The sequence below is a fragment of the Rissa tridactyla genome, chromosome 3, assembly GCF_028500815.1.
Source record: "Rissa tridactyla isolate bRisTri1 chromosome 3, bRisTri1.patW.cur.20221130, whole genome shotgun sequence".
In the NCBI taxonomy this organism is placed as follows: Eukaryota; Metazoa; Chordata; class Aves; order Charadriiformes; family Laridae; genus Rissa; species Rissa tridactyla.
Genome location: NC_071468.1, coordinates 23,457,582 through 23,470,055, shown reverse-complemented (window position 1 = coordinate 23,470,055; position 12,474 = coordinate 23,457,582). Strand labels below are relative to the sequence as shown.

General features: G+C 40.2%; 1 protein-coding gene across 30 annotated transcripts in view; it reads right to left on the bottom strand.

Annotated features, from left to right (window-relative positions):
- The window catches only part of ESRRG (estrogen related receptor gamma), a 407,888-nt gene that overhangs the window by 157,926 nt on the left and 237,488 nt on the right, over positions 1-12,474 (bottom strand). Inside the window, exon 1 of one of the 30 annotated variants that reach the window (XM_054194169.1) lies at positions 7,992-8,179. The exons of 28 other annotated variants lie outside the window; for them this stretch is intronic. In XM_054194169.1, coding sequence (XP_054050144.1) covers positions 7,992-8,047 — 56 coding nt within the window. In that variant the 5' untranslated portion in view covers positions 8,048-8,179. Of the gene's footprint in view, positions 1-7,987; positions 8,180-12,474 lie in introns of those variants that run through there. One more of the 30 variants, XM_054194200.1, reaches the window with a different exon arrangement.

Sequence of the window (12,474 nt, the reverse complement as noted above, 5' to 3'; positions counted from 1 at the left end):
GAACATTGCCAGGGAATTCTTTCACTGCTGGAAAAGTGAATATAATTTAGCAGAGGAAATCTTGCATTCACGGAACATTAAACTACCATGGTGAAAAAAATAATAAAATAATCCACTTTTTGCCGTAAGAATTTTACCATTCTCTGAAGATAATTCTGCTAGCAATCCACGTGCATTTGCTTTCGCAAACACACTCTAAATCTGTTTTGTTTTTAAGATGGCACATGAGTTTTAGCTTTTATTTTTACTAGATGCTTTTTCTCCTTTTTTTTTGTTTTTAAAAAAAGGGGGTAAAATACTTATGCTAAAGAAAACCTCACAGACTTTCTGAAATTAATTAATGTGAAAAATATTTTAGCATTGATACTTGTCAACTGAGCATATCGCAGTCAATCTAAGCCAGAAAATACTAACTTCAACATAAAAGGACACCGGCACTCATCCACCGAAAAGACAGGAACCAAATCCTGCAGCCAATCTGAAGACAAAAAAAAATTAAAAGTAAATAAAGAATACATAGAAAATTACTTGATCCTTTCTCTCTGTTGCATTTTCGATAAATGGAGAATTACACAAACTACCAGTAACTAGCTATACTAAGAGCACAGCTACGACTACATAAAGGAGTATGATTTCACCATTTTAACTGTTGTTCTTTACTAGATTTTCCTGTCTTATATTTCCTTAAAAATATTCACATGTGACATTAAAAAAAGTGTTTCTTCCAAAAATATCTCTAGGAACAAACCCAGAAATAGGGGGAAAGGGGAAAAAAAGAACGGTATCACCGATAAGGATGGACTGAATAAAACAAGCCACCTCCTCCTCTCCCCACCCGTCCTGGCACCTTTATATGGGAAGGAATTTCAGAAATGTTCAGGAACAAGTTAGCACTACATTTTAAATAGAGTTTTTCATTACACTTGCCAGTATCTCTACATCTGCAGGACTTTCAATTGTTCAATATCTAGCTGGCGGGGGGTGGGGGGCATTGGTTTAAAATTTTTTAATTATATTTTTACTTTTTTAAAAAAGTTTTTTTCTCCTTTTTTTTTTTCCCTTTTGTTTGGGTTTTTTCTGAGACCATTCAAAACAAGCAACTCCCCATCATCTTCTCATTCTAACTTGCCAAAGCCATCAATCTCTGATCACACCTATTAGAATCTCGCTGTAGCCAACACTACATTTTGCGACAGCTTGACCAGTTGTTTAAGGGAAGAGTGTGTGATGGAGCAAAGCTAAATCGACACATCTGTGATACTTCTGACACCCCTCAGCATGGCTAATATTAATTTGTTTTCTTTGGCTAGGTAAGTGCTGCCAAAACACATTACATATGGTATGTAGTTCCAATCAAAATGATGAAAAGGAGATGTGCAGGTTTTTTCACTTAGAGCAACATGAAAAGATATAGAGAAGTAAGAGACATCCACACTAACCTACAGACTAATAACCTAAAAAACGTCAAATCACTTTAATCTTAAAGTTTGGTTTCAGAACACAACCCTTTACGAGAATCTGCCCTCCCACACAAAGACCGCAGCTCAAATCTGCAAATAGGTTTTACTCAGGGAGAGGGAATATAATTTTCAATATATGATAAAGGGATATATTTAGACTATTCTCACATGCATAGAGGTAACTCATCATATTTCAGTAGGTTATCGTATAAATAAATGTCCACAATTCTGTACAGAGATATTATAAATGGCTTGATCAGACCGAGGAAAAGGAACCTCTATTTCCTACACCCTGATATACTATACTAACTTTCTGCAGTATATGGAGACCCTTCTCCAATTTCATGTTTAATGTTCTGTGTTAGCATCATGAAAAATATGAGATTTATATTTCTAATAGTATTTTTTGTTTTGCCTTGTAAATTACTTTGATCTAACTCAGAAAATTCCATCTCGATTTCACACAAATTCAGAATGGAGAACCCACCGTAAGAATTAGACATTCAGTAGTAAAGAAAAACAGCATATGCTTGTCTCACACTCCATGAAAGTACCTATAGTGCTCTAACTTTCATTAGGATGTTAATAGAGATTTTTACTAGCAAGTCCAGAAAGCTGAAGAAAAAAAGAAAAATTTATTTCAATTTTAAAAGAAATGGGAAATGATGCTCTGATTAAAAAGCTATGCTCCTTAAAAGGGGAAGACAATTAGAAATTAGGCAAGATTCCCTTTAATGCAAACCTGCTATATTAAAGAATAGCAAAGAGAAAAGCCCTTCTTTGTTTGAAAGAAATGTAAATTAATTGAAAAACATTACAAGCATTATGTAAACAAACCCAAGAGATTTAAAGCTTCTGTAACACAGCAAATATATAAATCGTTTCATTAGACATACACGTCAAAAGACAATGTTCTACCTTATCTATCGAAGTTACTCTCCAAAGTGCTACTGAAAAGGCAAACCAGAATCCTTTAAAAATAACAATTAAGTAATACTATCTGAAATAGCAGTACATAATTCAATCTAATATTTTCTTTAATCTTTCACAGTATTTTTACTTCTGAACAGGCAAACCCTAACAAATAAACTATAGGATTTTTGGTGAGGACTAAGGACCATTATAATGGATTGTGTATTTTATACTTTTGTCTAAAGACATCATGATTTATATTTACGACCATATGTAGGAGGCCTCCCCCCCAAAAAATAATTATATTCTTTAAATGTAAATATAACGGTGTGTCCAAGGACACATGTAGCTGAAAAAACAGTTCTCTCATTGAGAGCCAAAACTTAGAAGAATATGAATAAATATTAGTCATGTAAATTACTTGGAAGAGGAAATTTTTATAAAAAAAATATAGCATCTTTTAAAAGCAAAACTCTGAGTACAAATACAGAAATGCCAGATTACAGGGAGAATCTGATATAAAATCAGGTGCAAATATTTTATCTACATTGCTGCCAGCTCTCTTCTCATGGATAAGAAAAATATAAACACATAAAAGCAGCAGGTTTTTGACAGGCAACTGCATAGAGGGAAGTTATATAGCTCTGCATATATTTACTGTATACACATCTGTGTGCGTACACACAATAATAGATGTACATTGCACAAATTGCATAAGGAACACATACACATGCACAGATATACATGCATTTGAACTCAAAACTTGCTGTGCATAAACACAGGATTTCCACATAAAATGCAAATATATAAAAAATAAAACCACACATATACATGCTTCTACAGATATGACTGTATGCACGTACAATTACCTAACTCAAGCCTAAAAGTAAAAGAGGATACACAAAATGTAAAAGAACATGTAATAAGTGGAATGTCAAGCTGCAGCGACTGTTGGTGTCATCCCTGCGCTATCAAACATACATATGAGTATGATTGGAGACAGAGAGGCTAAATATTTCACTGTCAGAGCATGTCGAGAAATGCAATTCATTTCTCTCTCGTGCTTTAGGACAATGACAATTTAATACAAGGCCAGTGGATGTAAAAGAGATAAAAACTGAACAAACTGGCCTGGCATAATCACAGATTTCCTCTAGAGAGCTTGGTAGCGTGAGGCTCATATGCACTTGTAACGGATCAACATTTTATTGTTTTTTCCCTCCATGAATTTGCTATGAAAAAGAATTCATAGCAAAGCTTATCTTATAGACAGAGGCTTCTTTAAGCTTCAACAGGAGCAAGAGTTCCTCCCTTTTTTTTTTTCCTACTTATCCTATGCATTTCACTTATGCTAAGGAAAAAAAAATTATTTGAGATACTTCCTTGAAAGGTTCAAGTACGTGTTTTGGGTTTTTTTTTTTTTTTTCATTCCTACTTACACTTCCGCAGGGGTACAAGCAACCACCCTGCAGGTCAAGGGCCAGTCCTTTAAAAACACTCCATAAAATGAATAATCATGTCACTTATAAATAATTCATATTTTTATACTATAATTTTTCTATCATAATTTCGCTCTGTAACATACAGAAATAGCAGCATAGCATATAGACTGACATATCTGTAAGAATAGACATATCAGACTTTTTAGCTACTCTAAGCAAAGTAGGCTTCAAGTATTGTTAAATATTATCATAGACAAGTTACCTTCCGTATTTGATGAATAGCACCATGTATTTGAAATTAATTGCAAAAGTAGGGTTGGCTAATGAGGCGGCCCTTATCTTTTCTCAGCAGTGCAAGCACAAGTATTTTTCTGCTGGCTCAATATTTTTTAAATGCCCAAAGTACTATTAAGTAAGTTGAAATCTGATTAAAATATGAACGCTAAAATATTCACAACAGCTAATGTAGAGACAAAAAAAAAGCTAAGGAAATGCTTATCTCTTCTCTTATCATTAAGCATGTGTTTTGAAAAATAATAATTAAATAAATTATTCCCTACAGATTCTCCCAGTTGTTTTGCTTCCCATTAGCATCTTTGAAAACAGTTTGTTAAAACAATAGTTATTCTTTATTATGGAACTATGGGAATGGTGTCCTTCTACCCGCCTCAGTTTAGAAAGAAATTTGTAGGAAATGTTAAAGCTTAAGGACTGTTAGAAAAAGGACAGCGTGCCTTAGGAAAAAATAGGGGGAAAAAAAGTACAGAAAAAATGATCAGCCATTCAAGAGAATTAATGGATATCCACAAGGGCTTTGCTAATAACACGGGTTAATTACCGCTGCAACGCACCAGGCTCAGTAAATAAAAGAGCACAACCATAAACACATTAAAATGAGCAACCATCACTAAAAGAGGGGCAAGACCCAGTAAATGAAAAGCTGTCAGACGGGCATTTCAGCACAAACCTTTTATACTTTCTGCAGGATTTAAAAACTTGACAGCAGTCTATCAAAACCAAAAAAGCCAAGACCTACGACCGGAAACAGAGAGGGAAGAAGGGACCAAGGCCTGCCTGCTGCCCAGGGGGAGAACACAGGCAGGGTCTGTTCACTCACCCACACTTGGGGGCTGGCTTCACAACACAGAGCTGCACACCGGGTACGGAGGCCCGGAGACTTCTGACTTAATATTAACTTTGGGCTTTATTTCTTAAAAATAACTTTAAATAGCTATCTAATAAGACAAATGCATGAGGTTAAAGAAACCGTGGAGCAGAATCAAGTGCTGCTTCCCACTTCACAAAGAAGCGTTCTTCGGTCCACCCCTTTCCTCCCTTTACAAATAAAAGACGCTCCTAAAATAAATTCTTTGGGAATTAGAAGCTATGCCAGAATGTTTGAAGGAGTGAAACTGCCATAAACTCTTCTATGTTTAGTATATAGTCGCTTTCCGCAGGCATATGTATATATTTACGTGTTGATGCATGTGAGTATACACACATGCTTATATTCATCCGTACACAAACAGAACCCAGGCAGACTCCACAGACCATTCCCACAATACAACATGCGAATGGTTAGAAAAATATAAAATGTGTATATCAGCCATCACTGCACTTAAGTATTCAACATGACGTGATGCCTATGTCCACTTTTTAAATGTTACAGCCATCCTACACAACATTTTTTGTCATCTGTGTATTTTATCTGTTGCACCATAAAATGAAAATCTATGCACGCTGTAACAGCTGAATTTGTTTCACATTTAAACGCTGTTGTACATTTTAAAATGGAGAAAACAGGGAAACTGCTAAGGGTTCAAATTAATGAAACACAGTGAGCCACAAAGGGCAAACGTACATAGTGCACAGGAGCTTTCTGGAGTTACAAATCTCCTGTTTTCTATGTTTGGCATTCAGAGATCGTGTTTAAATTTACTAAACTAGTCCCGGCGTCGTGTCATTCCTCTGCCCCCCCCCCTTTTTTGGAGTGTTTCAATTGCCTTTCCTTCTTCCAACAGCTGTGACAACTGTTAAAACAGTCAGTAAAATTAAGTCCGCTCTATAATCCTTTAGTCAACGTTACATTTTAATCAGAGGTTGAAGGAGATTTCACATTATGAACGCATTGATTCATTTAGAATGATTAAACTGACACATATGTCAAAATGAGCAGATATATTTATTGCATCTGTTAGCTTATTAACTATTAGTAATTATTAGTGTTATTGTTATTGCTGAAAAAGCAAAAAGCCAAGGCTGCAGCTGGCGTTAAGTTATTGCATTCTTTAACATGCTCTGCCTTAAAATCAAAGCATAGCTAGTGATGGTCAGACAGATGTCTGTGCACTCCCAAAATGTTCGGACAATTTTTAGCTCGTATCCTCTTTGCCCTCATCCATAACGTAAGAACTGCAGAAACTACTATATTTATTTTGTATGTCCTTATGTTTGTATGTGCATATGCATGTGACAATATATAGTCAAAACAAAATTACTATGAATATTAGTAACATGTAAAACTCTGGGTCTTATTAATTGAGACAGAGAAGCAGATATGTTTCTGAACGTTAAGTTATTTCTCTGTGTCCACTCAACCACACGTGCCTCAAACCCTACGCTCGGACAATATATTGGGAGCGTTTTAAGATGACTTTTAATCGAGCCAAAGAGGGAGAAAAAAATTAGTTTGAATCTTGCACCAGAGCCAAAAAGACATGTGCCCCGATTTCATTTAAATGCATCTACTGTAAGAGGCTTATCTAAACTAATCATTCAAATTAGCTGTAAGAAGGTAAATTCAAGAAAGCTCCTTTGGGGGGGGGGGGGGCGGAAGGGGGATGAACAACCACCAAAAAAGCCCCTCACCCCAACTTATCATCTTTTAATGTATTTTATAAAAAATGTGTCACTGTTAGTGAAAGGTGTGGAAACTGCATTCTTACATTTATGAAGCTATTCTTACACTACACAGCAGCTCACAGTGCACTGACCTATAAACCACATCTGAGAGGGCATCCTACCTCTGTTTATTTCCTTTTATTTATCCCGGCACATTACAGTGGGTTTCCCTGCCTCCCCTTCCCAAACTGTATTCCTGCGAGACAGGCTATTTGTTACTTCCCGTATTATTTCACCAATAGGCAATCACCGAAATTCACTTTTCGTCTCTGGCTTAATTACAAATACCAATGCAATATGCAGACAGTAAGGACAGCTAGTGGGCATCTACCTATAATACACTGTCACCTCTCCGTGCAGCCTTTCCACAGACTGCGTCTAGGGCGACGCTGGCCATGAGCTGGGTTGGTTTTTTTTTTCTTCGGTGTTCCTGTCACCCTCAGCGTAATACGAAGGCACGGCTACGTAAGTGGCTCGACATAAAGAAAAATGAGTCGGTGACAGCTCCCGTGATATACTAATATTTAATCCCGGCTGTGGGCTGAAATCAAGTTCAGGAGCCACTCGTCAGCCCCAGACCGCCCGGTTTTGTTCGGGCGCCACGCTTTCTGCCGGAGACGCTCCGCCAGGTAGCTCTCAAGTGTCAGCCAAGAACCGCGGCTCGCTAAAAACTATTTTGCTGCCATTTGTAGAGGGGGAGAGAGGAGAGGAAAAAAAAAAAAAAAAAAGAAAAAAAAAAAAAAGAAGGCAGCAGGAGCAGAGGGCCACTCCGCGCTGCACGGCCCCCTGCAAAAGTACAAAACAACCCCCCCGGTCCCTCAGGCTGCCCGTCCGGAGCGGCGCCGCGCGGCAGGGCGGCCGCTACCTCAGGGCACGGCGCCCGTTACCCTGGGGCAGCGCGGCCGCTCCCAACCGTCGCCCCAGCGCTGCGCGGGCTCCTTCCCTCCCTCCCGCCCGCCCGCCGCCTCACAGCCGGAGGGAGCCGGCAGGGCAGCCGGCGCACCTGTCAGACTGCGAGCGGCGGGGGCCGGGCGCTCGCCCGCCGACAGCACCGCTCCTCGCTGCCGGCCGCCTCCCGCCCGCCCCCTCCGGCGCGCCGCCGCCGCGCAGCAGTGCCCCGGGCCGGGGCGGGCCGGGCCCGACGCGCCCGCGACGGCTGACGCCCGCGGCCCCGGCACAGCGTTACCTGCAGCGGCGTCTAGGCGCCTGTCATGTTTTGGGGCAGGCGGCGGTGGTGGTGGTGGTGGTGGGGTGGGGGGCGGGGAGCGGTACCTACTCTTCCTCGTAGTGCAGGGAGAGCGGCTCCGGCAGGCAAAGTTCTACCGAATCCATGTGCGCCCGGCGACCATTCTCCGTGCGCCCCCGCGGTAAAGCAAAGTTTCCCGTGGCCGAGCGCAGCGCACTTGGCACGCCCGCTCTCCGGGCCCGGCGGCGGCGGCAGGCGCGGCCAGTGGGGACCAAAAGCTCGCCCGCCCGCCTAATCAAGGACTTAAAGCCCCGCTCGGAGCTCATGAATATGTAGTAGGGCTTTACATATGCAGTCCCCCCGGCCCGGGGGGACGGCGGATTGGTGGGGCGGCGGCCAATCAGGCGCCAGGGGCGCCGGGGCGGCCCCGGCGCGCGGGCCGCGCGGCAGGTAGAGGGGTGGGGCCGGGGGAGCGGCCTGAGGCGGCGGCGGCGGCAGCGGCCGGGGCAGAGTCCGCAGACATGTCCGCGCTGCCGGCCCGCCCTCCCTGCCCGGGCAGGCCGGCCCGAACTTCCAGCGCAGTTGGGCAGGTACACCTCGGCGAGGCTCCCGGTTAAGGCGGCGAAGGATTGCGCGTAAAGAGGTAGAGGATGAAGTTTGCGCCGCCGTTGCCGGTTGCGGCGTTTGGCCGTGGCGGTTGGGGCCGGCCGGGCTCGGCTCTCGGCGTTCCGCTCCTGACCGCCGCTTCCCTAACCTTTGGAACTGCTCGGCGCCAGGGGAGGAAAAAAAAAAATATAATAATAATAATATCATCAAGTGCAGCCTGCCGAAGCTTCTGGGTAACTTAACTTTTCATTGTCGTCCGAGTTGCTGGGGGAGGGAGGAGCGGGGGGCAGGGCGGGCTGGGATTTTATTGTATATAATATATATAAATATAGATATAGGTTATATAAATACATAAATATATATTTAAATATATAATTATCTATTTAAAAATTAAAAGCCACATTTTGTGCTTACTAAAAAAGGACATTCCTAACAAAACGAGCAACTCGAATCCATTCCTTAACAGCCTGGGTGGAACTGGAAACGTATACAAGTATATGTGTTCACTTACAGGTTAGCTACATCCTAACATGGCTGTATTTAGTGTATGTCCCTGTGACAATCTTTAGATGTTTAGATATATATATATATATTTAGATACAGTAAAGAGAAAGAAAAGCTCCAGAACTGATCAATTTCTTCTGTAACTGTGGAGGGATTATAGTGGACAATCTCAGCCTGCTTCATTTTAACAAGATAAGGACTGCACTGTAGTAGGTCTGCATTAGTAAATCTGGGAGTGCACATAGACCTCCACAGTGTTTTGAGATTTGGGCTTTTTTAAATTTTACCAAACTAAATGGGAAATATAACACATAGCCCTGCGTGTATGCCTGCATAAGCATCACCAAGCCCAATTCCAGCAAACCACTGGTTAGAGCCAGCTCAGAGTTGCTCATCTGTGTCATATGAAAGGTCCCTGATTAAACTTGTTCCAAGAAAATGACCACACTCAAATTTAAAGACATTGTTTGCTCTGGAACACATGCGCACACACCCGGTTTTGAAAGGATCAGTAATGAATTGGAGGTGCCTTTTTTTCCTCTCCAAAGCTACTGTTTTTACTTAATATTACAACTAAGACACCATACTTATTTTCCAGGTTCAAAGTGTTTCTGCTTCTACCAGTGAAAACAGATGCAGGCTATTTCTGGCAAGGAAAAAAAAAAAAACAACAAACACTGTCAAGACCACAATTTTTTATAATTCAGCTCAACTCTTAGAAAATCTTTTGTGACTGGAGCCCTAACATGATGCAAATTGCAATCTTTTAGATCAAAACAAATCAGTGCACACCCTCAGAATGCATTAACAGTATTCACAAATGGGAACATGAATGCCCTCTCCAAATGTGTTTCACAGCATTTCATGAAATAAATACAGTAACAGAACAGAACCTAACTCCAGAATATGTAAGTTCAATAGATATGTTTGTATATATTTACAGCAGAGAGATTCCAATGTAATGTATTTCATCTTATGTGAAGACTGGGCCTGCTTCCTACAAACCTGGTATAAATACATGCAAGTTTAGGAATTGGAAGTCACACAGCAAAACTACAGCTCTGACTACTGTATAAAAGCAGGTAGTAAAAGCTTAATTACCAGTAGCATTATGCTGTCTATATTGTTAAATGTGAACTCTGTAATTAAGATGTAAATTCGCTTGTGAGCAGTGAATTAAAAAGCTCTGAAATGCAGAGTAAAATCCGAGCACTCTTTAGAAACGTCAGAGACAAAAAAAAAAATCAGTTTTTATCAAATTTTTAAATGAGAGGCATTTAATCATGTTACAGTATTAGAACGCCCTCTTTAAGTAACAATTTGATAAATGTGGATTTTGGAATCAAATCAGAATGTGATTATGATGTCTTTATGTATAGGTATCTGTATTACCCAAAATACAGTTCCTACAAACTGATTAACGTGCACATTGGCAAAACGTGAAAATACAAATATATTGTTTGTACTGAGTGTTTCCCTGAGTGTCCATTTGTAGATTTATGCCCAAAATTGCTATTTTTCAATATTTTTGTCCTAAAATTCCTTCAAACCATTTCACATGTATGTGTTTTCTTATTTAAAAATCACCCATAATGAATCTCTATACATGAATAATTTGATACGGTCACTTTTCTGTATTATGTTCCCTGGAATACACCTTAAAATACGTCAGCTAACCCATTTTGAAACTTAGCAAAGCACAGGTTAGCTTGATTTCTACTTTTGTTCATTACCTCCTAAGATCATGTATTTATATTCGGGTGCTGAAAACATGATGGTCTTTTTCCTTCTCTCAAGATCTGTCTTCCAGCCCTGCTTTTCATGTTCACATAGTTTTCACTACCTTCTTGGCTTGTTGTCCCCCACCCTCCTCTACACCCCCAAATAATACATTTTTCCTCTCCCTATCAACCATGTTTCATCCAAGCAAGCGGCTTTCTTCCCTGACAGTGCTGCTGCTTGGACAACCAGAAATACAGTGCTGTACTTTGCATGTTGATAAACAAAGCAGTTGGCTTCTTCCCCTGGGACTGAAAGTGTCACCTCCACCAGACTGGGGCCTGGAATTCCAGCTACATTCTTGAACTTGGGTTTCACAGTTACCGATCAGTTTGGGGGAGGGAAAAAAAAAAGATAAGAAAGATTACAGCAGCAAATAAACTGGGGCTAAGCATCGCTTCATTTTCTCAAGCTTTTCTGTAGAAATAAATAAAAATAGTAGTAGGGAAAAGGAAAAAAAACAGGTATCAGTTTACTGAATTTTATCAGGGGATACAGAATAAGAACACGCATGTAAACACACATCTGCACTAAACTTATCAAAACGTACAGTGCAAAATCTTACCACAAGGAGTCCATACAAAACAGTGGTAATGAAATCAGAGAGGGGAAGGAAAAAATCGTCGAGTGCCTGTACCAGTCAAGGGGCATTACTGAGCAGCACCTACATTTCCACATCTCTCTGTGCATATGATTTTTCCTATGTGCTTCTTTAAGCATCTTCACATTTAAATACCTATAGACATTTCAAGGCATCCAAACAGCCAGATTCTTAAAACACAACTACCTCAACGCAACTGAAGTAAGATTCAGCGGCACTTCACAGAAACCGCAGAGTGCATTGTGTCAAATGTGTATTTATTTACCAAAAGGAGCGAGAAGCTCAAGCCATCTGGGAAGGAGCAGGAATATGAAAAAGTCTATTAGCTGCTGAGAATTTATTTGAAAACAAGTATACTGTTACTTTAGACAGAAGTTTGCCATACACCATGGCACCTTATTCAAAGCTTAACTGTAAAATAACATTGTTAAGAGTTTGAAATAAATATTGAAGTATCATCAAATACGTGATTTTTCTCTTTATTCACAGTCACTAATTAAAGAAACACAACTCAGATGTGCTATGCTACAGTGAGATCAACATTAGAAGAATATTGTCACTGTCAACTGGTCTTTTGCCTTTTGTGCTTCTCACCGAAAAGCACGTGGTGCATTCCTGGATATACCACTACTGAGTTAGAAAAACAAATGCTACGGAAGTTCCAAATTCTGCTCACCTGTTTGTACATAGTTGGACAAACTGCAGCAGGTTATTACTTTAAAGCCATCTGCTACTTCAGTCTGTATTTAGCATTAATTACTCCTTGTTTTGATTTTAAGGAAAAAAGCTCACATAACACAATCTCCGAATGTTCCTTAGAACTTTTCCACAGTGCATCCACGTACACAGAGCAAGGCTTTTAGCTTTTGCCGCTACACTCAGCTCCAGCATATAAAAAACGTCTCCGTGAAATAACAGCAATTGCTTTACCATGTTACCAAACTACATTCAATTCATCTGGTCTCAAATAAATACTCCATATTCTCCTCATTTTATTTTCAAGGGCATGGGCATGGGTATTTAAATGACTGCCTTCACCAGTACAGCATAGAAACCATTCACATTGCTATAAATGAAAATTAT